The 24,227-nt window shown below is 41.5% G+C and overlaps 1 protein-coding gene across 1 annotated transcript in view; it reads left to right on the forward strand.

The window, feature by feature from the left end:
* CUL5 (cullin 5) overlaps window positions 1-24,227 on the forward strand; it is a 104,594-nt gene that overhangs the window by 15,274 nt on the left and 65,093 nt on the right. The window contains 1 exon segment of the mRNA XM_008020745.3: window positions 12,702-12,811. Within this exon segment, the coding sequence (XP_008018936.1) occupies window positions 12,702-12,811 (110 nt within the window).

Here is a 24,227-nt window from a genome sequence, read left to right on the forward strand (position 1 = left end):
AGTAAGGTGATTTTAAAAATGCCATTAATTCTATGGATGCCATTATTTCTTGCTTTTCCTTCAGCTTGTGTTTTCACCTTAGCTTTTCTTAAACCTTTGTCATAAGCAAGATGTAGCAAGATATACAGCAATAATAACAAATTCTTTGTTTCCTTATTTTGTTTTTAAATTTTATTTTTATTTTAAATTTTATTTTTCTTACTCTGTCACTCAGGCTGGAGTGCAGTGGCATGATCATAGCTCACTGCAGCGTTGAATTCCTGAACTTAAGCAGTGCTCTTGCCTCAGCCTCTGGAGTAGTAGTCCGCCACTACACCCAGCTAATATTTTATTTTATGTTACGTTGTTATGTTATGTTATGTTTTGTTTTGTTATGTTATGTTATGTTATGTTATGTTATGTTATGTTATTTTTGTAGAGATGGGTTCTCACCATGTTGCGCAGGCTGGTTTCAAACTCCTGGACTCAAGTGATTCTCCCACCTTGACCACCCACAATAATGGGATTATAGGCATGAGCCACGCCACCCAGTTATTTATTTATTTTTCAGAGATAGGGTCTCACTTTTGTTCCTCAGTCTGAAATGCAGTGGCATGATCATAGCTCACTGCAGCCTCGAACTCCTGGGCCCAAGCAGTTGTCACGCCTCAGCCTCTAGAGTAGCTATGACTGCAGGTGCGCCCCACCATGCCCTTCCATCCTTCTATCTATCTATCGCGCGCGCTCTCTCTCTACCTATATCTGTCTGTCTGTCTGTCTATCCATCTGTCTGCTGTCTGTCTATCCATCCATCCATCCATCCATTCACCCATCCGTTCTTAGAGACGGGGTCTTGCTATGATGCCCAGGCTGGTCTTAAAATCCTGGCCTCAAGTGATCCTCCCACCTTGGTCTCCCAAAATGCTGAGATTATATGCATGAGCCCCCTCTGTTTTCTTTTAAACGTTTTCTTTTTTTTTGTTTTCTTTTTTTTTTTTTTTGAGACAGAGTCTTGCTCTGTCGCCCAGGCTGGAGTGCAGTGGCCGGATCTCAGCTCACTGCAAGCTCCTCCTCCCAGGTTCACGCCATTCTTCTGCCTCAGCCTCCCGAGTAGCTGGGACTACAGGCGCCCGCCACCTTGCCTGGCTAGTTTTTTGTATTTTTTAGTAGAGACGGGGTTTCACCGTGTTAGCCAGGATGGTCTCGATCTCCTGACCTCGTGATCCGCCGGTCTCAGCCTCCCAAAGTGCTGTGATTACAGGCTTGAGCCACCGCGCCCAGCCTAAATGTTTTCTTTTAAACATTTGACATCATTAAAATATTGCCATAATATTGCTTCTATGATTTGATGTGGTATGTTTTTGTCTCATGAGTTATGTAGGGATTTCTGGGTGTTTTCAGGGCAAACCAATAGGTCAACATTTGTATTATTTTGTTGTAAGTGAATTATTTAAAAATGATTCCATTTGAATCATTTTGCAAGCCAGTGGATTTTTCTATTTTTGTTTACATTTTTGTGTTTAAACATTCTTAATTTTTAACATGATACCAAATATTATATTTCTACACCATTATGTATCTGCTCTTTTACTCATAACCTAGTAAAGTGGGATTGTTACAGATGCACGAATTGCTTGAAAATGCGCTCTTAAATTTCAATGGGGGATGTGCATTTTTTTAAGCAATAATATGTTCTAGAAAGATCTATATAACATCTTATATTTCTGGCTGATAACACCTACCCCCACCCCAAACACTTTTTTTTTTTCTAAGCCAATTAACACAGGACCCAAACACATTTTTAAAAATTCTTCTGTAATCCACCCTCCCTCCTTGGTTTGGGCAAATGATGGTACAGTATTTAGGCCTGAAGCCTTAGCTCTGTGCTTTTGAGATATAAATTTTCTAACTTTCTCTGAGCCAGTGGTTCAAGACTACAGTGAGCAATGATGGTGCCACTGCACTCCAGCCTAGGTGACGGCAAGACCCCATCTCTAAAAAAAAGTCAATTATAAAATTGAGTTGTTTTGCTTTTCTTATGGATTTTTTTGGTTCTTTACATATTCTGGATGAGAGCCTTTTTTGGATATACATATTAGAAATATCCTTTCCTAGCCTGGTGTGGTGTCTCACGCCTGTAATCCTAGCACTTTGGGAGGCCAAGGCAGGTGGATCACCTGAGGTCAGGAGTTCGAGACCAGCCTAACCAACATGGTGAAACCCCACCTCTACTGAAAATACAAATGGCATGGCGACGCATGCCTGTAATCCCAGCTACTTAGGAAGCTGAGGCAGGAGAATGAGAATCATTGAACCAGGGAGGCAGAGGTTGTGGTGAGCCAAGATCTTGCCATTGTACTCCAGCCTGGGCAACAAACAAAACTCTGTATTAAAGAAAAAAAAAAGGCAATATCTCCTCCACTCTGTGGGCTGCCTGTTCACTCCCTTAATGGTGTCTTTTAATGGCTAAAGTTAATTTTAATATAGTGCAGTTTATAAATTTTTTTCTGTTTATGGTTAGTGCTTGGTTTTAAGGTCATATGAACAAGTTCAGATTTCTACTTGTGTTAATATTTTATTAGATTTTTAAAAGCAAAAACAAAATTTTAAAATTCTTTTTACAGATTGAGTCTTAAGAATATATCTTGGGTGTCTGGTTCAAGTTAGTGTTTGAAAAAAGAAAAAAACAAAGAATATGTACTGGGACCCTTTGGGAGTCCATGTACTACAGTTAAAGGAACACTATACTAGAATAGGAGTTGCTTGAGGACTTTTCATTTATGTGCGCTGGTGCACAGTAGAGTCTCAGATGTTTGTTCAATGAATAAATGTAATAAATGACAAGCTCCCCAAAATAAACTCTTTTATCAGTTTTATTATTTTTGCTTTTTCCTTAAAATTATTTGTTTGGGTTTCAAAAAATACAAGTATTGCTAGAATTTGTTTGAAATTTTTTTCCTTTATAAAAGGAACTGAAAAGTTTAAAGGGAATGTGGTATGAAATTTTTTATTTCAGTGGAAAGAGATATTTAACTTCTTGGAAAACAGTGTCCTCCTCCTCCTCCTACACCATGTTTGGAAAGAAATGTATCTTATGTAGTGATGTTTCCACCATATGATTTCTAGATAATTGTCACTAAATTTTATAATCATAGGTCTTTGCAGTTTACTCTATAAGCCTGACGAAATTAAGCCAAGGGCTGGATCTGGCCCATGGATTAGAAGCCCATTCATTCCTTATCCAGGAAAGGACCAGAGAATAGTTAATTAAGAATGTGGCTTTAATCGAGCTAAATTTCTTGGATTTGATTTCCTGCCCTGCCACTTACTTTGCCTGTAATTTTAGACAAATAATCTAACTTAATCTCAGGTTGTACAGTGTGCATAAAATGTGAATAGGCCAGGCACAGTGATCATGCCTGTAATCCCAGCAGTTTGGGAAGCTGAGGCAGGAGGGCTACTTGATCATTTGAGGCCAAGAGTTTGAACATGCAGTCAGCTGTGATTATGCCACTGCACTCTAGCCTAGGCAACAGAGCAAAATCCTGTCTCAAAAATAATAATAATAAAGGGATAATATCACTGAACACATAGGATAGTTATAAAGATTAGTTCATACTTGTAAACTATTTGAAACAGTACAGCACCTAACACATAATTAGCAATCAGATATTATAAAGTAAAATAATCACAGCGATGCAGTGGTTTACACATCTACACTGAAGATTATTGTGAAGCTAAATAATAGAAGATACAAATGCTGAACTAAAATGTATTTACAGATGTCAGATATTCAAACCATTCGTGTTCATGGAAATGTAAGGAAAATCAAAAGAAGTATTTTATACAACAAATACCACATGTACAAAATTTGTTGGCCTTTATGATCCCCAATTAGTGAAATGCCATATATTTGCAGTGAAAAAAATAGTAGAAAATCTTGCAGTGAAATGATTAAACAAAGACAATAGAAATGATAGGTTTTTGCTAAATTCCATCTTTCCATAATCTCAGTTTCAAGCATCCTACTTGATGTACCTGGTACCACCCTGTCTTTCTGACTCTCTCTAGTGCTTTTATTCCAACCGTCCACCTCCATTACTAAAGCCTTCAGTTCACTGACTCTACCAACTTATTGTTTAATGTCTTATATCTGTGGTTTATAGTTTTCGTCAAATTAGACGACATTTTTGCATTTTTCTTCAAATATTCGCTATACCCTTACCTCAAGATTCCAATTATGTATAGGTTAGGTCATTTGATGTTCCACAGCTTACTGATATTCATTTAAAAAATATTTTATTTCTGTGATGTTCATGCCTTCCCCTACCTTTTTGGTCATATAGAATATGTATAATAGCTGACTTAATGTCCTTGTTTACTGTGTGTAACACCTGTGTCATTTCTGGGTCAGCTTCTTTTGATGTTTTTTTTTTCCTCTTGGTGATAGGTTATATTTTCCTGTTTCTTTGCATGCTTGGTAGTTTTTAACTGGATGTCAGACACTGTGAGTGTATGTTTTAGGGGCCTGATTTAAAAAATTTTCTCTAAATAGTTTTGGATTTGGCTGTGATTCAGTTAGGTAGCTTGGAATCAGTTTGATCCTTTTGAAGCTTACCTTTAAGTTTTGTTAGAGTGTGTCCAGAATACCACTCAGAGTAGGGCTACTTTGGCTCCACTGTAGACTCAGTAACTTTCTGTGGACTCTACCCAATGCCTGGCACTTTAAGGAGTGTTCCCACTCTGGCTGGTGGCAACACTAACTGTTTCTGGCCCTGTGTGCGCTCTGCTGATTGTTCTGCCCATTGCTTCCTAATGGTTCTTTCCCCCGTCTCATATAGTTTTCTCACACCCAGGTACAGGTTAGTACTCAGCCATAGGCTGCAGGGGCCTTCTCTATAGATATCCACAGCTCCCTTGGTGCCACGAATTCTAGTCACCTCAGCCTTTACAAACTCTGAACTCTGTCTCTTAAACGTAGTGAAACCACCAGCCGCTGTTTGGGTTTACCCTCCTTGTGATGAGGCCTGGAGACACTCTTCTAGGCAGTATGTTTGGACATTTGTAGCACTCACCTCATTTGTTTTTCTTTCCTCAGGAAGCACTGTCCTGCCCTGCCTTTTGGTTTTCTACTTGTTTAGGCAGGAGGGAAAATCTGGTTCCTGTTATTCTGTCATGATTGGAAGCAGAAGTCTCTTTCTCTTTTCATCTTGAAGTCCATTTTCTCCCCCTTACCCAACATAAATTCTCTTCTCAATCATTATAATCATTCTCTTCAATACACTTTTCACTTCCTTGCCCCTGTCTTATTCTGCTTGGGAAAAGTGTTCAGCCCTGGTTAAATCTGTCTCCACTTTTCAGTGCCAGTACCTGACAGCTGAATGTCACTGGACAAAAAAACACAGCCATGCTGTTTGCACCTTAAATTCATGACCACAGTGAGGCCAGTCATACTGCATTTCCAGAGTCACTTGTTCTTCCACTTTCCTAGATGTATTTTTCACATCTTTTCTATCAACATTCTGGCATTTCCTCCCCCATCTTCTCAGGCATTGTCCTTATTTCCACATCCCTGGGAAATTAAAGCAATAAAATATGAACTTCTCAGTCACACGACATCTATCCTCGTACCAGCCCCTACATGGACATTCTTTTGCCTTCTCCTCTTAGCCTGTAGTCACTTCCTCCACGTACGCACTAGATCCCATTCCCTCTTGCCTACCCAGTGCAATTTAAATTCACTAGCAGTTTCTCTCCCTTTCCCCACATCATTAACATTTCATTATATCCTGGAATATTCCTATCAGCATACAATCATACTGTATCCTAGCTTTAAAAAATTATTATTTTGGCCGGGCGTGGTGGCTCATGTTTGTAATCCCAGCACTTTGGGAGGCCGAGGCAGGTGGATCACGAGGTCAGGAGTTCAAGACCAGCCTGGCCAATATGATGAAACCCTGTCTCTACTAAAAATACAAAAACTGGCTGGGTGTGGTGGCGGGCGCCTATAGTCCCAGCTACTCGGGAGACTGAGGCAGGAAAATCACTTGAACTCAGGAGGCGGAGGTTGCAATGAGTGGAGATCACGCCACTGTACTCCAGCCTGAACGACAGAGCGAGACTCCGTCTCAAAAAAAAAAAAGAAATTATTATTTTTTTACTTCCTCTTGCCCTATCAATTACCACGCCAATTCTTTGCTCTCTTATATAGAAAAAATTGTGAAGGAAGTTGTCTGTACTCTTTCCAGTTTTCCTCTTCTCTATTTATTTTTGTTTTTATTTACTTATTTTCTGAGATAAGGTCTCACCGTCACCCAGGCTGGCGCCATCATGACTCACTGCAACCTCCACCTCCAAGCCTTAGTAGCTGAGATTATAGGTGCCACCATGCCCGGCTAATTTTTTTTTTTTTTTTTCCTTTGAGACGGTCTCCCTCTGCTGCCCAGGCTGGAGTACAGTGGCACAATCTCGGTTCACTGCAACCTCCGCCTCCCAGGTTCAAGCAATTCTCCTGCCTCAGCCTCCCAAGTAGCTGGAATTACCGGGGCTCACCACCACACCTGGCTGGTTTTTGTATTTTCAGTAGAAACACGGTTTCACCGTGTAGGTCAGGCTGGTCTTGAACTCCTGACCTCAAGTCATTCACCCACCCCTGGCCTCCCAAAGAGCTGGGATTACAGGTGCGAGCCACCATTTCCGGCCAAATTTTTTGTATTTTTGGTAGAGACAAGGTTTTGCCATGTTGCCCAGGCTGGTCTCGAACTCCTGGGCTCAAGTGATCCGCCCGCCTCGGCCTCCCAGTTTTGGGAATTACAGGCGTGAACCATTGTGCCTGGCTCCTCGTTCTCTCTTAATTCCACTCTTTATTCCACTCTAACCTGGGTTTTGTCCTTACTACTCTGCAAAAACTTCTGTGGACAAACTTTCAGTGATTTCCATATTGCTGTTTCAGTGGTTATCTTACCTAATCTGTCAGGAGAATTTCTTAAAATTGATTATTCTGTCTTTCCGATATACTTTATTCACTTTTTGTCCAGAATACCATACTTTTGGTTTTCTTGCCACCTGTGCTGTGGTTGCTCTTTCTGTCTCCTTTGCTAGTTCTTACCCCTCTCTCCACCTCTTGATGTTGGATACCTAAGACCTCACGCTTGGGTCTCTGTCTTTATTTATCACTTCTCTCACAGTGATCTCATCCAATAACAGGTTTTAAAACCCATCTGTATTCTGATGACTTCAAGTTTTTATTTTCCGATAGGCCTTTTAAATTCTAGATTTCCATATTGAACTGCCTATTCAACATTTTCACATGAATGTCTAATAGATATGTTAAATGTAATACATCTAAAACCAGTCTCACAAGCTTTCCGTCATAAGCCTGTCAAATCTTTTATTCTAGTTGATGGTAGTGCCACACTTATTGGACAAAAGCCTTAAAGTCATGCTTTACTCCATTTTCTCATATCTCAGATGCTTACTCTCAGGAAGTCCTATTAGTACCACCTCTTGGGCATCTGAAATCGAACCACTTCTTGTACCTCCATTGCTATCACCTCTGTCCAGGTCACCATCAGTGCTTTCTAATCCTACACCCAGTTTTAACCCTTGCACCTTATAGTGCATTCTCAACATAGTAATGAGGTAGATTTTAAAATGTAAATAATATTATGACACTTCAGGCCAGGCGTGGTGGATCACGCATGTAATCCCAGCACTTTGGGAGGCTGAGGTGGGCGGATCACGAGGTCAGGAGTTCGAGACCAGCCTGGCCAATGTGGTGAAACCCTGTGTCTACTAAAATACAAAAATTAATTGAGCGTGGTGGTGCGCATCTGTAATCTCAGCTGCTCAGGAGGCTGAGGCAGGAGAATTGCTCGAACCCAGTAGGCAGAGGTTGCAGTGAGCCGAGATCGCACCATTGCACTCCAGCCTGGGCAATAGAGTGAGACTCCATCTTAAAAAAAAAAGAAAGAGATTATGACACTTCTTGCTCAGAGTCTTTTAATGGCTCTTCATCTCACTTATAGTAGAAACCAAAGGCTTTATAATGGCCTTCAGGGTCCTACAAGATCCAGCTCAGTAATATCCAGTAAGCTAAGTTACTTCTATGACCTTATCTGCTCTCTCCGCTTTCTTTACTTTGCTCTACCTTGAATGTATTAAGCATACTTCTACCTTAATGTTCTTTGCATTGGCTGCTTTCTCTGCCTAGAATACTCTTTTTTCCAGATATTCCCCCACTACCAACTCCCTGTTGACTTCCTGCGGCCCAGCTGTGTGAGAAGAGTGCTTATGAGGGGATTAGTTGTGCTGTAAGGAGTGAAGGATAGAGGGGCAGGAGTATGGCAAATGTTGAAGTTCTCTAAAGAGCCAGTGAATGAGAGAATTCTAGACGTACTAGCAACTGTTGAGTCCAGCCTATTTGCTATTCTGAATAATAATGAAGGAATTCAAGAAACTTTGTAGCAAGTTAATAGAGATGAGGCAGCCTTCAGTCAGTCAGTGAAAATATATATAAATCAAGGTTCATAGTCTGAAGATTCCTACTAATAAGGCATTCTCTTTTGTAGATATTGGATTTGGTGTCCCGCCGCTTAGTTATGATTTAATGATATGCTCTTCAGATTAATAGAGAATAGGTCAAAGAACTACTTGAGCATCACTTTTGGAATCTATTATAAAAGTTTAATAGAAAACATTTAATTATTAAATTCCTTTTAAAATTGAGTATTAGAGGAAAGAGTTTATTATGTGTTCCATCAAAAGGGAGAGCAAAAATATGTTCCCTGGTACTTAGCAATGTCTATTAGGCGATTTCAGAGCCTAACCAGTGTTTAATTTATCTCTAGAATCTCTCTACTGTGGTCTTCTGCACCTTTTTTTATTTTTAATTGCAGGACTTACACTATGTTTAATTTTATAATTAAAATTACCAAAAGTGCTTGTAGAAGTAGACTTAGTTGAAATTAGAAAGCATCCTCTTATGAAGAGAGTATTCTGTTTCTCCATGTCAGTCAAGAAAAGTGAGTTCTTTCCATGGTTCTTTCATGTTTGTTTATTTGCACACCTTTTCCTCGTAGGGAAGAATAAAAGAAGAAATGAGGGTTACAGGAAAATAATAAAAAGTAAACAAAGTAATGTGAGGCCAGGCATAGAGTTAGTATACAAAGTACATGCCACAGGATCGTAATACTGACTCTGAATTTCTCAGTAGCCAACACTAAGAGGAGAGTGAAGTTACTTACATGATTCATTTAAGTCCATAAGGTAAAAAGAAACTAGTTGTTCAGGAAAGAAGCATAGCTAATACCAGTACTAAGTTTTTAGTGGATATCTCCCATGGGTCCTTATAATAAGAATACAGTGTCTGGGCGCGGTGGCTCACACCTGTAATCCTAGCACTCTGGGAAGCCGACGTGGGTGGATCACCTGAGGTTGGGAGTTTGAGACCAGCCTGATCAACATGGAGAAACCCTGTCTCTACTAAAAATACAAAATTAGCCAGGTGTGGTGGTGCATGCCTGTAAAGTTACTTGGGAGGCTGAGGAGGAGAATCGCTTGAACCCGGGAAGCGGAGGTTGCAGTGGGTTTAGATCACGCCACTGCGCTCCAGCCTGGGCAACAAGAGCGAAACTCTGTCTCAAAAAAACAAAAGAATACAGTGTGATGGAAGCAGGCGCCTGGAACAAGACAGTGTATTAACTTTCAGGATGAACTATGTTTGCGAATATAAGCAGCATTCGTAAGAGTATGATGTAAATGTGTGGTTCTTAACCTAATTTGGGTCATAGTCCATCTAACGTTTTTATCATGAATTTGATAAACATGCAGATTGTGGACCAACTTCAAGAGATTCTGATCCATTAGGCCTGAGGTAGGTTTTAGGAATCTATATGTGTAATCACCACCTCAGATGATTTTCATGTAGGTTGTTGTCAGATCATATGTTGAGAAACTGTTTCAGTGTTATAATTTCAGGGAGTTTGCATATTCCACACAATCACTATATGCATCTCAGGTTCTTAACCTGAGCAATATCCTCAACAGATTTGTGTAATTGAAAAATAATCATGAGTCCAGGCCTAGTGGCTCATGCCTGTAATTCTAGCGCTTTGGAAAGCTGAGGAGGGTGGATCCCATGAATCCAGGAGTTCGAGACCAGCCTGGCCAACATGGCGAAACCTCATCTCTACTAAAAATACAAAAATTAGCCAGGTGTGGTGGTGCATGTCTAACCCCAGCTGCTCGGAGGCTGAGGCATCAAAATCACCTGACCCTGGGAGGCAGAGGCTATGGTGAGCCAAGATTATGCCACTACACTCCAGCCTGGGCAACAGAACGAGACTCTGTCTCAAAAAAAAAAAAAAAAGGACAGTCATGAGTTTCATAGGGTGTTTGGTGCTGGTGTACTAGAAAATTAGGTTTTACATTTAAGTCTTTAATCCATCTTGAGTTAATTTTTGCATATGGTGTAAGAAAGGTGTCTGGTTTTACTTTTCTGCATATGGCTAGCTAGTTATCCCAGCACCATTTATTGAATAGGGAGTCCTTTCTCTGTTGCTTTTGTCAGGTTTGTTGAAGATCAGTTAGTTGTAGGTGTGTGGTCTTATTTCTGGGCTCTATTCTGTTCCATTGGTCTATGTATATGTTCTTGTATCAGTACCATGCTGTTTTTTGGTTACTGCAGTGCTGTAGTATAAAGACACACGTACACACATGTTCATCACAGTACTATTCATTCTAACAAAGACGTGAAATCACCCCCAATGCCCATCAGTGATAGACTGGATAAAGAAAATGTGGTGCATACACACCATGGAATAGTATACAGCCATTAAAAAAAACGAGATCATGTCCTTTGCAGGGACATGGATGGAGCTGGAGGCCATTTTCCTTACCAAACTAATGCAGAAACAGAAGACCAAATACTGCATGTTCTCGCTTATAAGTGGGAGCTAAATGATGAGAACACATGGATACATAGAGGAAACAACACACACTAGGGCCTACCAGAGGGTGAAGGGTGGGAGGAGGGAGAGGATCAGGAAGAATAATCACTTAATCCTAGGTAATGAAATAATCTGTACAACAAATCCCCATGACACAAGTTTACCTTTGTAACAAACCTGCAAATCCTACACATGTACCCCTAAACTTAAAAGTTTAAAAAAAAAAAAAAAGAAAATTAATGACTTTTGTTGAAATTTATTGGCCGAAATAAATCAGATGGTCCTAGTTCAGTGGCTCACTCCTATAACCTCAGCATTTTGGGAGACCGAGGTGAGTGTGCACGTGTAGTCCCAGCTACTTGGGAGGCTGAGGCAGGAGAATTGCTTGAGCCGAGGGGGTCAAGGCTACAGTTAGCTATGATCACTCCACTGCACTCCAGCCTGGGTGACAGAGCAAGACCCTGTCTCAAAAACAAACAAACAACAAATCACATGGTCACACTTAACTTGAAAAGGAGTACTAAACTAATGACTAACACATATGGGGTCTCTCTCTCCCTTTGTTTTTGGTAATGTAATTGATTATTTTTTTCCTAATATTGCCCTAGTTTTACATTCCAGAGACAAACTGTATGATTATGAGGTCTGATTGTTTTGATATGCCACTTGTTTGATTTGATAATATTTATTTAGATTTTTGCATCTTTCTTCTCTGGTAAGATTGGCCTAGACTTTCCATTTCTTATGCTTTTCTCAACAGTTCAGTGTCAGGGTTTTTTGTTAGCATTATATAAGGAGATGGGGATTTTTCTGTTTTCTTTTTCTCCTCAGTTTTCAGAGTTTATATAGATTTCCAATATACTTTTTGGGAGGAGTTTAGGACAACTACAAAAATAGACCATACAGGCTCCATATAAGACCACTCTCACTTCTGACGCCAACTGTTAGTTTGGGGGATTCCCAAAACCACTCTCAGGTTTGATAATTCATTAGAAAGGCTCATAGCGTTTAGTGAAAGCTGTTGTACCCATAGTTACGATTTGTTATAGGGAAAGGATTTGGATAAGATCAGCCAAAGGAAGAGACTCATGGGGCAGAGTTTAGGAGGGTTCCAAATACAGAGCCTATCTTGCTCTCTTCCCATGTGGTCAGGACACATTTCTCTCCCGGCATCAATGTATGACAGTATGCATGAGTACCACCAAATAGGGAAGCTTACCCAACCTTTACTGTCGAGTTTTTGTAGAGGTTATTCACATAGGTGTGATTGATTAATTGCTCACAGGGATTTCAGTCTCCATGTTGACTGACCCTGTGTGACCCCAGACCCCTATCTCCAGTTACATTGTTCGTCTTTCCGATTGGTCAGCCTCCACCTAGGATTATATAGGTGTGGACAGTCCCCTCCCTGAATTGCATTATTAGCCTATCCAGTATGACCCAAGGCCTCCCAGACAAAGACACACTTTTTAGACGTAACTTTCTAAGTGTCCAGAGATTATCTACTAGAAGCCAAGAGGAAAGACCAGACTGTCTCTTTGGACAAGGCCAAATTCTTCACTAAACACATTTGTACAATTAATTTTTCTCTTTTATGATTGTCTTCCTGTGATTCCTCAATAACAGATTAAGCCTGTAGGGATTCCATTATGGAAAACTGGTTCATTTAAATTTGAGCCCTTCATTTCTCTAGCTGTCTCATAAAAATTACAGGATACTTTTTATTTAACTGCATTTAAATTAAACTCCCTTTTATCTTTTTTTCCCCCCAAGAATAAAGGTTCTCTTCAGTTTGAAGACAAATGGGATTTTATGCGCCCGATTGTTTTGAAGCTTTTACGCCAGGAATCTGTTACAAAACAGCAGTGGTTTGATCTGTTTTCGTAAGTACCCAGTTTGCTAACATAAAGTAAATTTTGGTGATGTCTTTCCATACCCAAATGGAATGTGTAACTCTAGGTTGTTCTGTTTACCTATTAAATAGTATTACTAGTTATGCTGAGGGTCTCCAAAACCTCTCCCAGGTATGATGATTTGCTAGGGGGCTCACAGGACCAAACATACAATCATACTCACAGCTATGAGTCATTACAGTGAAAGGATCCAAAGCAAAATCAGCAAAGGGAAAAGGTACATGGGGCGAAGTGCAGGAAAAAACAAGCACAAGCTTCCAAGAAGAGTCTTTTCCCAGGGGAGTCACACAGGGCACACTTAATTTTTCCAGCAGTGATGGACAGCCTGTGATATGTTGTCTACCAGAGAAGCTTATTGGAGACTTAGTACTCAGGGTTTTTATAGGGGTGGTCACATAGGCAGTCTCTTTCAACATGTACCAAAATCAGTGTAAACCATATTGTTTATATAAACAGTTTAAGTACAGTAAGCCACTGTTATTTCAGGAAAGATTTAAGCGTAGGAAACTGTTGACCATTCAAATTCTCAGATGCCAGCCAAGGGCTAATCTTACAAGCAGGCATTTCTAGGGGATGCAGTCTCGGTTGCTGGTTTAACTTTTTGCCATTGGCCAAATTGTCTTTACAGCAGAATTATGCCAGCATTCCCCCATGTAGCAGGGCAAGACCAACCTGTAGTATTGGTCTCAGTTGCCTCCAACCCCTTTTTTTTTTTTTTTTTGAGATGGAGTCTTGCTCTGTTGCCCAGGCTGGATTGCAGGGGCGCCATCTTGGTTCACTGCAACTTCTGCCTCCCAGGTTCAAATGATTCTTGTGCCTCCGCCTCCTGAGTAGCTGGGATTACAAGTGTGCACCACCATGCCTGGCCAATTTTTGTATTTTTAGTAGAGTCAAGGTTTCTCCATGTTGTCCAAGCTAATCTTAAACTCCTGACCTCAGGTGATCTGCCCGCCTTGGCCTCCCAAAGTGCTGGGATTACAGGCATGAGCTACCATGCCTGGCGAGTTATCCCTTTTTAGGGGTCCTGGATTTAGCCAGTTAAACTCCATTAATCATAAAGTTTATCTTAAAAAACCATGTGGCTTTCTCTTTCAGTTCTGTATAGGCCTTTTTTTAACATGGTCAACTCAGGCACAATTGTGAACTCAGGCACAGTATAACTCAGGGCAGTAAGTTGAAGCGGACCTGAAAGCCTTCCAGGATTGAGACAGTGCCACGCTAGGGTACATACACTAACAAATATAATCCCAGAGGGCATATGTAGTTCTCCTAGAAACAAAAAGTTTAAAATTGTTAAGATACCCCAAGCAAGATATTAGTCAGGTAGTACAGGTTAACAAGGCCCCCCCATGGCCTCCCACCATGGGACCTTATATTCTGGGGTTCCCAATTCAGTGTAGTTGATTTATAATTCAGTTCAGGCCTTGGTTTCAGATGGACTGCCTGAAGGCAGTTAGTTTCAAACAGAAGGTGTTCTACATGGAAAGTGCAGAAGCTTGAGGCTGTTCCTTGCCATCTCATAGTTGGTGCTGTTAGGTGTGATTGTAAGTTCACCAGTTTGAATTAAAAGGACTCGTGGCAGCTTGGAAGGGCAACCCTGAGAGATTTCCTTTAGGAAAAGGGGGAAAGCTTTTAGGAATAGTTGTGAGAAGCAAAAATCATTAATCTCCTCCTCCTCCACTGTCCCTTCCCAGATGCTGGGGTTTTTTTTTTTCTTCCTTATAAAATCAGTGTATCCCTTTTAGTAATGAAAATTTCGTGTCTTCTCCATCATCCAGATCTGCATGAGGGACAAAAGTTTTTTTACTAAAAACATTTGTATACAACTTAATTAAAAAGACATATGATATTTAGGAAATGGTCAGGATGAAATCCTGAATTTTTAAAACTTTTCAAAATGGGCTTATGTTATCTCCCTTTTGTCCTGATGATGTATCTAGTGGGTAGCCTAGAAAATATCAGTTCCTTTCTGGGGACAGCTGCATTTAGTAACCAGACTGACTTACTAAGGTGTGTGTGTACCAGGAGGGGTGACAGGAAAGAGAGAAATAGAGTCAGGTTATTAAATCTATTGCTGCAAACTGCAACCAATCCGGAAAGGCAAACAGAAGTCAGTAGCAGTGAGACATCTCAAGAAGGGGTCAAAATCTAATCTGTAAGAAGTGGATGAGGGGCTACACTCTTGTGATGTGCCCTTTCCCAACTACAGCTTTTGGTAGGAACCACCAGTTGGGAATACTGTTAGTCTCCATATCAGATATATAAGACCAATCAGCAGCTTCATCTTAGATAGTCCCATCAGAGAATAAGCCTTTTTCTTTGGGTGTCTGTGAGTGGTTGAGGTGGTCCAGCCAGAATCCATGATGTTTTCATGGTTTCTGGCTCCACAAGAGGATATCTTTTAAGTCTTCAGTAATCTTTGACGGCCAAAGTGGCTTACACCTATAATCCCAGAACTTTGGGAGGCCAAGACAGGATGATCGCTTGAGCCCAGGAGTTCAAGACCAGCCTGGGCAACATAGTGAGACCCTGTCTCTTAAAAAAAAAAAAAATTATCTGGGTGTGGTGGCACACACCTGTAGTCCCATCTAATTGAGGGATGAGGTGGGAGGATTGCTTGAGTCTTCAGGCAGATTGCTTGCTGTATTGAGGCTGCAGCAAGCTGTGACTGTGCCACTGCACTCCAGGCTGGGTGACAGAGTGAGATCTTGTCTCAAAAACAAAAAAAAAATTGAGGCAAAGTCCTGTTTATTGAGTATATGCCGCTTTTGGTTCAGCACAGCTCGTATTGAGGTTGAAATAGCCTGGTAGCAGTGTCAGGTTTCAGCCTAGCGTCGGATCCAGGTAATTGAGATCTGTGATTTCAGGATTCCAAAACAGTTAGTGTCTTGTCTTTGGCAGGAGCAAAGCCAAGATACTGCAGGCTTGCAGTCATATTTCAAGTCCAAGTGATCAGCAAGACTATCCTAAGTCCTTTTTACCTTGTCTTAGGATCCAACTTGATCTGCCCAAAAATGTGCACATATAGCTGGAAAATCAGCTTCTAAGGGTCAGACATCTAATTTTACAAGAATTCAATAACAATGAAAAACTGCATTTAAAATTCCAAAAGTGTATTTCCTTCATCTGGAGATTTCCTTTGTTTTCATGTTGTCTCTCTTTTTCCCGGGGCATTAGTAGTTTAAAAAGTCATAGTAAATATCATCCGTTGTGGAAACTTATTCTGTTCCCAATACTCACAGAGTTTAAATTCCAGTCCCTTCAGCAGAAAAAAGCAAGAAGTTTTGTCTCATTAATTTTTCCTGATTGGGACAATCCCTTTAGCATTTGTGAAATGACTAGCAGCATATTACATCTTATGTCAGTTTTGATTATAAATCTAGATGCAGTAACTGCAAAGTACAAACTTTATTTCATCTCTTAACCCCCCCCCCACCACATTTTTCCCTTATTTTAAATTTATTTATTTATTTATTGAGACAGAGTCTTGCTCTGTTTCCCAGGCTGGATTGCAGTGGCACAATCTCAGCTCACTGCAACCTTCAACTCCCAGGTTCAAGTGATACTCCTGCCTTGCCTCTTGAGTAGCTGGGGCTACAGGTACCCACCACTGCACCAGGCTAATTTTTGTCTTTTTAGTAGAGACAGGGTTTCACCATGTTGGCCAGGATAGTCTCGAACTCTTGACCTCAAAGTTACCTGACTACCTCGGCCTCCCAAAGTGTTGGGATTACAGGCGTGAGCCACCATGCCTGGCCATCCTTATTCCTTATTTTAAATTTAATCAACCATCAGCAGTAAATTCAGTGTTTATAAAAGTAACATTACAGCTGCTGGGAGATCCTGACTGGCATGCAAGGTGTAGGGAGGGACTGCAGCAGCAGCAGCTAGGCTGAAGAGACAGCTGGAGTGGTTCACTCTCCCCACTCCTATTTCTCCCATAGTTTATCTAAAGCTTTGCTCCAGCACTGGGCTCTGATTTTGCTATTATTTTTTTCCTATTTGGAGGAGAGAGCATACAAACTTTTAACATTTTTGGTCCACCCAGACTCATCTTTGGAAACTTTTGGGCCTCTTCCCACCTGGAGGCAAGAAAAAAAAAAAAAAATCCAACAGAGACATCATCCAGGCTTTGTTTTTTCCTCTCTTCACTTTAGTCAGCATGGCCAGAAACTGCCAGGGGAATGAGGTAGCCAATTCTCGTGGTGTTAGAGCTATCATTTTCAAATTTCATAGGTAATTTTTACGTGTCACAAAAGACAGAAACTCAACTGCCGTTTCATACTATGAATGATTTTATAGCCACCAGAGCAGCAAATGTTTGTCATCCTACTGCTTCTTCTCTCTTCACGAGTCCAACTTCTGACACCAGCTGTGTTGGCAATCCCAAGGTCACCCCTAGGCTCAGTGATTGCCGGGAGTATTCATAGGACTATAGGACTTACTATGTAGTTGTATTCATGGCTATGATTTATTACAGTGAAGGAAGCAAAGCAAAATCAACAAGGAAAAAGTGCATGTGCCAAAAAGTCCAGGGGAAATGAAATACAAACTTCCAAATGTCTTCTCGCAGAGGAGTCACACAATAAGCTTAATTCCTCCAGCAGCTGACAGTGACAGCACATATAAAATATTGTCTACCAGGGAAGCTAATTAGAGACTCAGCACCCAGACTTTCTACTGGGGGCTGGTCATGTAAGCAACGTATGCCTGGCACATACCAAAATTCGAGACTGGCAGAAGAAAAGAAAGTGTTCAACGTAAGTCACACTGTGTAAATAGTTTAGGCACCTAAAACGTTCTCATTAAGGAATGATGGGAATCCTCCCAAAAATCCAGATTGCCACATCCTAGCCAAAGGCCAGCCTTGCACACAGGTGTTTCTTAGGCTAGCAGTCTCAGACACACTATTAAAATGCCGTATCAATGAATTATAGATGTGTAATTGCATAAGCTGTACACATTGAGCTGTTGTAATCATTTTCTCTCTTTATCACTTAAAATGCTCTGACTTCCTAAATGATATAGAACCTTGTTGCATACTATCAATTAACTTATACTTCTGGCCTTTGGGAAATTAAAGTTCAGTAAGAAACAGCTGAGGCATTTTAAAGCTTTATTACATTCATGTATACATATGTTGTTTGTAAATCATTCAATAGTAAACTATTTTATGAATGGTATGTTGGGTGTGGTGGGGTTTTTTGTTGTTATGTTGTTTTTGCCAGTCTGTGTTGATAAGATTTATTATCGAGACTAGTGCTTGTTCTCTGAGTACTCTTGACTTAGAAAAGGAGCATAGGGTGATTATGTTCCCTATTAAAGTGGACTTCAAAGTAGAAATTGTCAATAACCTTGTACTTGCTAAGTTAGTGGCCTCAACACATTGTTTTTCTTTTGTTTGTTTGTTTGTTTTTTTGAGACGGAGTCTTGCTCTGTCGCCTAGGCTGGAGTACGGTGGCCGGATCTCAGCTCACTGCGAGCTCCACCTCCCAGGTTCAAGCCATTCTCCTGCCTCAGCCTCCCAAGTAGCTGGGACTACAGGTGCCCGCCATCTCGCCCGGCTAGTTTTTTGTATTTTTTAGTAGAGACGGGGTTTCACCATGTCAGCCAGGATGGTCTCGATCTCCTGACCTCGTGATCCACCCGTCTCGGCCTCCCAAAGTGCTGGGATTACAGGCTTGAGTCACTGCGCCTGGCCTAACACATTGCTTTTAAAGATCTTTTGGCCGGGTATGGTGGCTCACACCTGTAATCCCAGCACTTTGGGAGGCCGAGGTGGGTAGATAACCTGTGGTCAGGAGTTCAAGACTAGCCTGGCCAACATGCCTACTAAAAATACAAAAATTACCTGAGTGTGGTGATGGGCCCCAGTAATCCCAGCTCCTCGGGAGGCTGAGGCAGGAGAATCACTTGGACCCGGGAGGCAGAGGTTGCAGTGAGCCAAGATTGTGCCATTCCACTCCAGCCTGGGAAACAAGAGCAAAACTCCATCTCACAAAAAAAAAAAAAAAAGTTCTTTCATCTCCTTGGAGTACCTAAAGCAGTTCAATGTATAGTCCTTTTAGGTAAAGGGATTCCTGTTTATCACCAAGACTGACAATAATTAACACCCTTGTAAATTTTAGCCCTATTTAGATAATGTTAATCATTAACATTTAGGTTGCTTATATCTTTCTAAATCTCAGTTACTAAATAATGTATTGATGTTAACGTACATTGACTATCTGAGATTTTCCCCCCTTTTCTCATGATCTATATTCTTTCTCAATTGAAGTACTCTTGGTATTTTGGGTGGTATAAGAGATTGTTCTGCGTATTGTACAATATCACTTTTGTCCTTCTCTTTTTTTTTTTTTTTTTTTAATTGAGATAGAGATTCATTCTTGTTGCCCAGGCTGGAGTGCAATGGTACGATCTTGGCTCGCTGCAACCTCTGCCTCCCAGGTTCAAGCAATTCTCCTGTCTCAGCCTCCCAAGTAGCTGGGATTACAGGCATGCGCCACCACACCTGGCAAATTTTTTGTGTTTAGTAGAGATGGAGTTTCGTCATGTTGGTCAGACTGGTCTTGAACTGCCGACCTCAGGTGATCCACCCACCTTGGCCTCCCAAAGTGCTGGGATTACAGGTGTGAGCCACTGCGCCCAGCCTGTCCATGCTTATCAACTCCAGTCATGAACACTCCTTCTGTGTCTTTCTCCCCACCCTGCATTATAAAAACAAAAATTCTCTTGTTTCCAGATACCCTTCTAGGGGAATAATACCTTCCTCAATTGAGAACTGCTGCTCTAGGTTCATTTACAATTTTAGCCGTTTTTAAGTGTACAATTCAGTGGCATTAATTGTATTCACAATGTTACACAAACATCAACACAGTCCATTCCCCAAACCTCTTCATCATCTGAAACAGAAGCTTTGTACCCATTAAACAATAATTCCTCATTCTTCCTCCCCCCAGCTCCATTTTACTTTCCATCTATGAATTTGCTTATCTAGGAACTCACATAAATGGAATCATACAGTATTTGTCCTTTTAAAAGGCATACTGTTTTTTAATGGGCTTGGTTATTCAGTTCAGGTTTAATGTTATGACTGATATTCCTGCTTTTATTGCTTCTATAACTTTTTATCATGGATCTGATGTTATTGTTTCTTCATTTTCCTTTCTTTGTTTTTATTAATTTTAAAGTTTATTTCATTAGTGGTTGCCTTCATGTTTCTTGCTCTTAGTTAGAAGCATGTGATAGTCCTCCTACCTGGAAACAAAATACATGCCATTTTACCACACCAAGGTCACACTATTTCTTCTTCTCTTTTACACAAGGAAATCAAAACCTTTGGAATAGTTTTTACTTCTTGCTTCTTTTCCTGTCACTTCTGTCTGCCTCCTTAAGACTTGAGAAGCTTCTATTTCTTCTCTCTCCTATTTCCCAACTCCTAGATTTTTCTAGTATAGTTAAATTTTTTAAAAGATTTACCTTATATCATGTTCCCTTTTAAAAGCACTTTGGGGCTGGGTGTGATGGCTCATGCCTGTAATCCCAACACGTTGGGAGGTCGAGACTGGAGGATTGCTTGAGGCCAGAGTTTGAGACCAGCCTGTGAAACAGCGAGATTCTATCTCTACAAAAAATTAGCCAAGGCTGAGTGTGGTGCCTCATGCCTGTAATCCCAGCACTTTGGGAGGTGAAGGCAGGTGATCACCTGAGGTCAGGAGTTCGATACCACCGTGGTCAACATGGCGAAACCCCGTCTTTACTAAAAATACAAAAATTGGCTGGGTGTGGTGTTGCACAACTGTAATCCCAGCTGCTTGGCCGGCTGAGGCATGAGAATTGCTTGAACTTGGGAAGCGAAGGTTACAGTGAGCTGCGATTGTGCCACTGCACTCCAGCCTGGCTGACAGAGTGAGACTCCGTCTCAAAAAAAACAAAAATTAGCCAGCCATGGTGGCACATGCCTGTAGTCCCAGCTACTCAGGAGGCTGAGGCAGAAGGATCCTTGAGCACAGGAGTTTTAAGTTATGAGCTGATCATGCCACTGCACTCCAGGCAGGGTGACAGGGAGAGACCCTGTCTCAACAAAGAAAAGTACGTTGAGAACATTCTTTCCTGGTATAGCAATGTAGAGAAGTAACTGGCAATTGAGAAAAGAGAACTGGAGAAGATGTACCAAATCCCTTCTAAGTTTGACTCTTCTTTGGATAAGATTTCTAGAGAATTATCTAACTCTACCCCCTTTACCACACCATTCCCTGTTGTCCTATGAGACTCAAGTCCTGTTTGAACCTTTCTGACATATATGCAGAAGAGATTTGAGTACAGCAGGGTTACAAAGGTAGGTTTGTTTTAGAGATGCACAGATCTCCTCTGATGGGTGACTTTGGCTCCAGAATTCTTCAACAGCCTTACCAGCCTTTCTTAGAACTACACTGATTCTTACTGTTCAAACTTCCTTTCTTGTCTCCTCTACAGGGATCAGACCTACACCCAGCTTTCTCTAGCCCATTTTCCATTTTCCTTCACAGGTGTTCCCTTAATAAATCTCTTATGTTAATAATCTCATCAGCTTCTTCATCTTTTTTTTTTTTTTTTTCTTTTGTATGTTTTGAGACGGAATCTCTGCCACCCAGGCTGGAGTGCAGTGGCACGATCTCGGCTCATCACAACCTCTGCCTCCCGGGCTCTCCTGCCTCAGCTTCCCAAGTATCTGGGATTACAGGCACCCACCACTGCGCTGGTTAAATTTTGTATTTTTAGTAGAGACGGGGTTTCACTGTGTTATCCAGGCTGGTCGCGAACTCCTGACCTCAGTTGATCCACCCGCCTTGGCCTCCCAAAGTGCTGGAATTATAGGCGTGAGCCACCGTGCCAGGCCCCGTCAGCTTCTTAAAAGGCTCAGCCTCCCAAATACTGGGATTACAGGCGTGAGCCATCATGCCCACACCTGGCCTGGTGTGTGTGTGTGTTTTTTTTTAAGACAAAGTTTTGCTTTTGTTGCGTAGGTTGGAGTGCAGTGGCATGATCTCGGCTCACTGCAACCTCCGCCTCCTGGGTTCAAACGATTCTCTTGCCTCAGCCTCCCAAGTAGCTGGGATTACAGGCGCCTGCCGCCACGCCTGGCTAATTTTTTGTATTTTTAGTGGAGACGGAGTTTCATCATGTTGGCCAGGCTGGTCTTGAACTCCTGACCTCAGGTGATCCACCTGCCTTGGCCTCCCAAAGTGCTGGGATTATAGGTGTGAGCCACTGCGCCAGGCCCCGTCAGCTTCTTAAAAGGCTTCTTAAACTAACACGAGTCAATGTGGAGTGTCTGGCACATAGTAAGCAGTTAATGCATGTTAGTTTTGTTACAGTAAACTAAATAAAAGATGATGGTGACTCTCATTATGGTAATGGGAGGGAAATGTCCATATTAGAGAGACATTTGCATGATGGATATAATAGGACTATGATTGAATATAAGGGATAAAAGGGGGTTGGGTTGCTCAATTTCTTATCACTTATCACTTCGCATTTCACTTTACAGGGTAGCCACACTGATGTGCTTATAGTTCACTGCAGTTACCATAGTCATCCACAATTCTTTTTTTTTTTTTTTTTTTTTTTTTTTTTTTTTTGAGACAGTCTTGCTCTGTTGCCTGGGCTGCAGTGCAGTGGCACAATCTCGGCTCACTGCAACCTCCACCTCCTGGGTTCAAGCAATTCTCATGCCTCAGCCTCCCAAATAGCTGGGACTACAGGTGTGCACCACCACACCAGGCTAATTTTTGTATTTTTTTTTAGTAGAGATGGGGTTTCACCATGTTGTCTAGGCTGGTCCTGAACACCTGGCCTCAAGTGATCCACCAACTTTGGCATCCCTTAGAGCTGGGATTACAAGTGTGAGCCACCACACCTGGCCCACAATTCTTTATACTGTCGTTTTTTTCATAAAATATCCTCTCTTCTATCTTTGTACATCTTTGCCTGGCATACTCCTATTTTTGGAGATTAAGCTCAGGAACCAACTATTCCAGAAAGCCTTTCCTTCTCTACCTCTCACTCACCCTTACCCTGTCCCTGAGTTCCTAAACCATCTTTTGTTTATATGCATAAAATAGTTGTAACATACTAAGTTATAGTCAATCAATTTTCTATCAGTTTCTTTTTTTTTTCTTTTTTGAGACAGAGTCTTGCCCTGTTGGCCAGGCTGGAGTGCAGAGGTGCAATCTTGGCTCACTGCAACCTCTGCTTCCTGGGTTCAAGCAATTCCCTTGCCTCAGCCTCCCAAGTAGCTGGGACTACAGGCGCGCACCATCACGCCTGGCTAACTTTTGTATTTTTAGTAGAGATGGGGTTTCACCATGTTGGCCAGGCTGGTTGCAAACTCCTGGCCTCAAGTGATCTGTGCACCTTGGCCTCCCAAAGTGCTAGGGTTAAAGGCATGAGCCACCATGCCCGGCCTATTTCTTTTAAAAAAAAAATTGTTTTTAGAGGCAGAGCATTACTCTGTCGCTCAGGCTGGAGTGCGGTGGCACAATTGTAGCTCACTGTAACCTTGAACTTCTGAGTTCGGGTGATCTTCCCTCATCAGCCTCCTGAAAAGCTAGGACTACAGGCATGTGCCACCATGCGCAATTAATTATTTTATTTTATTTTTGTATAGATGAGGTCTTGCTATGCAGCCTGGGCTGGTCTTGAACTTCTGGCCTCAAATGATCCTCCTGCCTTGCCCTCCAAGAGTGCTAGGATTATAGGCATGAACCAGTATGCCCAGCCAGTCTCTTCTTGTAGACTCTAGATTCCTTTAGTCATTAGGTGAGACTGATTAGGTACGCAGGAGTCATTTAATTGTTTTGTAATTTATTCTAAGAGTGTTGGGAAACCATTAGAGGATTTAAGTATGGGGTAATATGATGTGACTTGAGTTTTGTAAAGATCACTTTAGCTTCTTGTTTAATAGATTGGAGAGTTTTTTCAAGAGTAGATTTAGTTTCGTGTGAGTTCTGGAGCCTGATTTCCTGGCTCCACCATATACTGTGTAATCTAGGATTGTTTTCCTTCAGTTTCCCCATCATCTGTAAAATAAGGATAAAATAGGAGTACTTAAGACTTGCTATGAAGATAAAGTAGGTTAAAAGAATTTAGAATAGTATATGACTGGTGCCTCACGCCTGTAATCCAGCACTTTGGGAGGCCAGGGCAGGTGGATCACCTGAGGTCAGGAGTTCGACACCAGCCTGACCCACATGGTAAAAGTCCATCTCTACTAAAAATACAAAAATTAGCCGGTGTCGCATGCCTGTAATCCCAGCTACTTTGGAGGCTGAGGCCCGAGAATCGCTTGAACCCAGCAGGCAGAGGTTGCAGTGAGCCAAGATCATGCCATTGCTCTTCAGCCTGG

The sequence above is a fragment of the Chlorocebus sabaeus genome, chromosome 1 (assembly GCF_047675955.1).
Source record: "Chlorocebus sabaeus isolate Y175 chromosome 1, mChlSab1.0.hap1, whole genome shotgun sequence".
Lineage (NCBI taxonomy): Eukaryota > Metazoa > Chordata > Mammalia > Primates > Cercopithecidae > Chlorocebus > Chlorocebus sabaeus.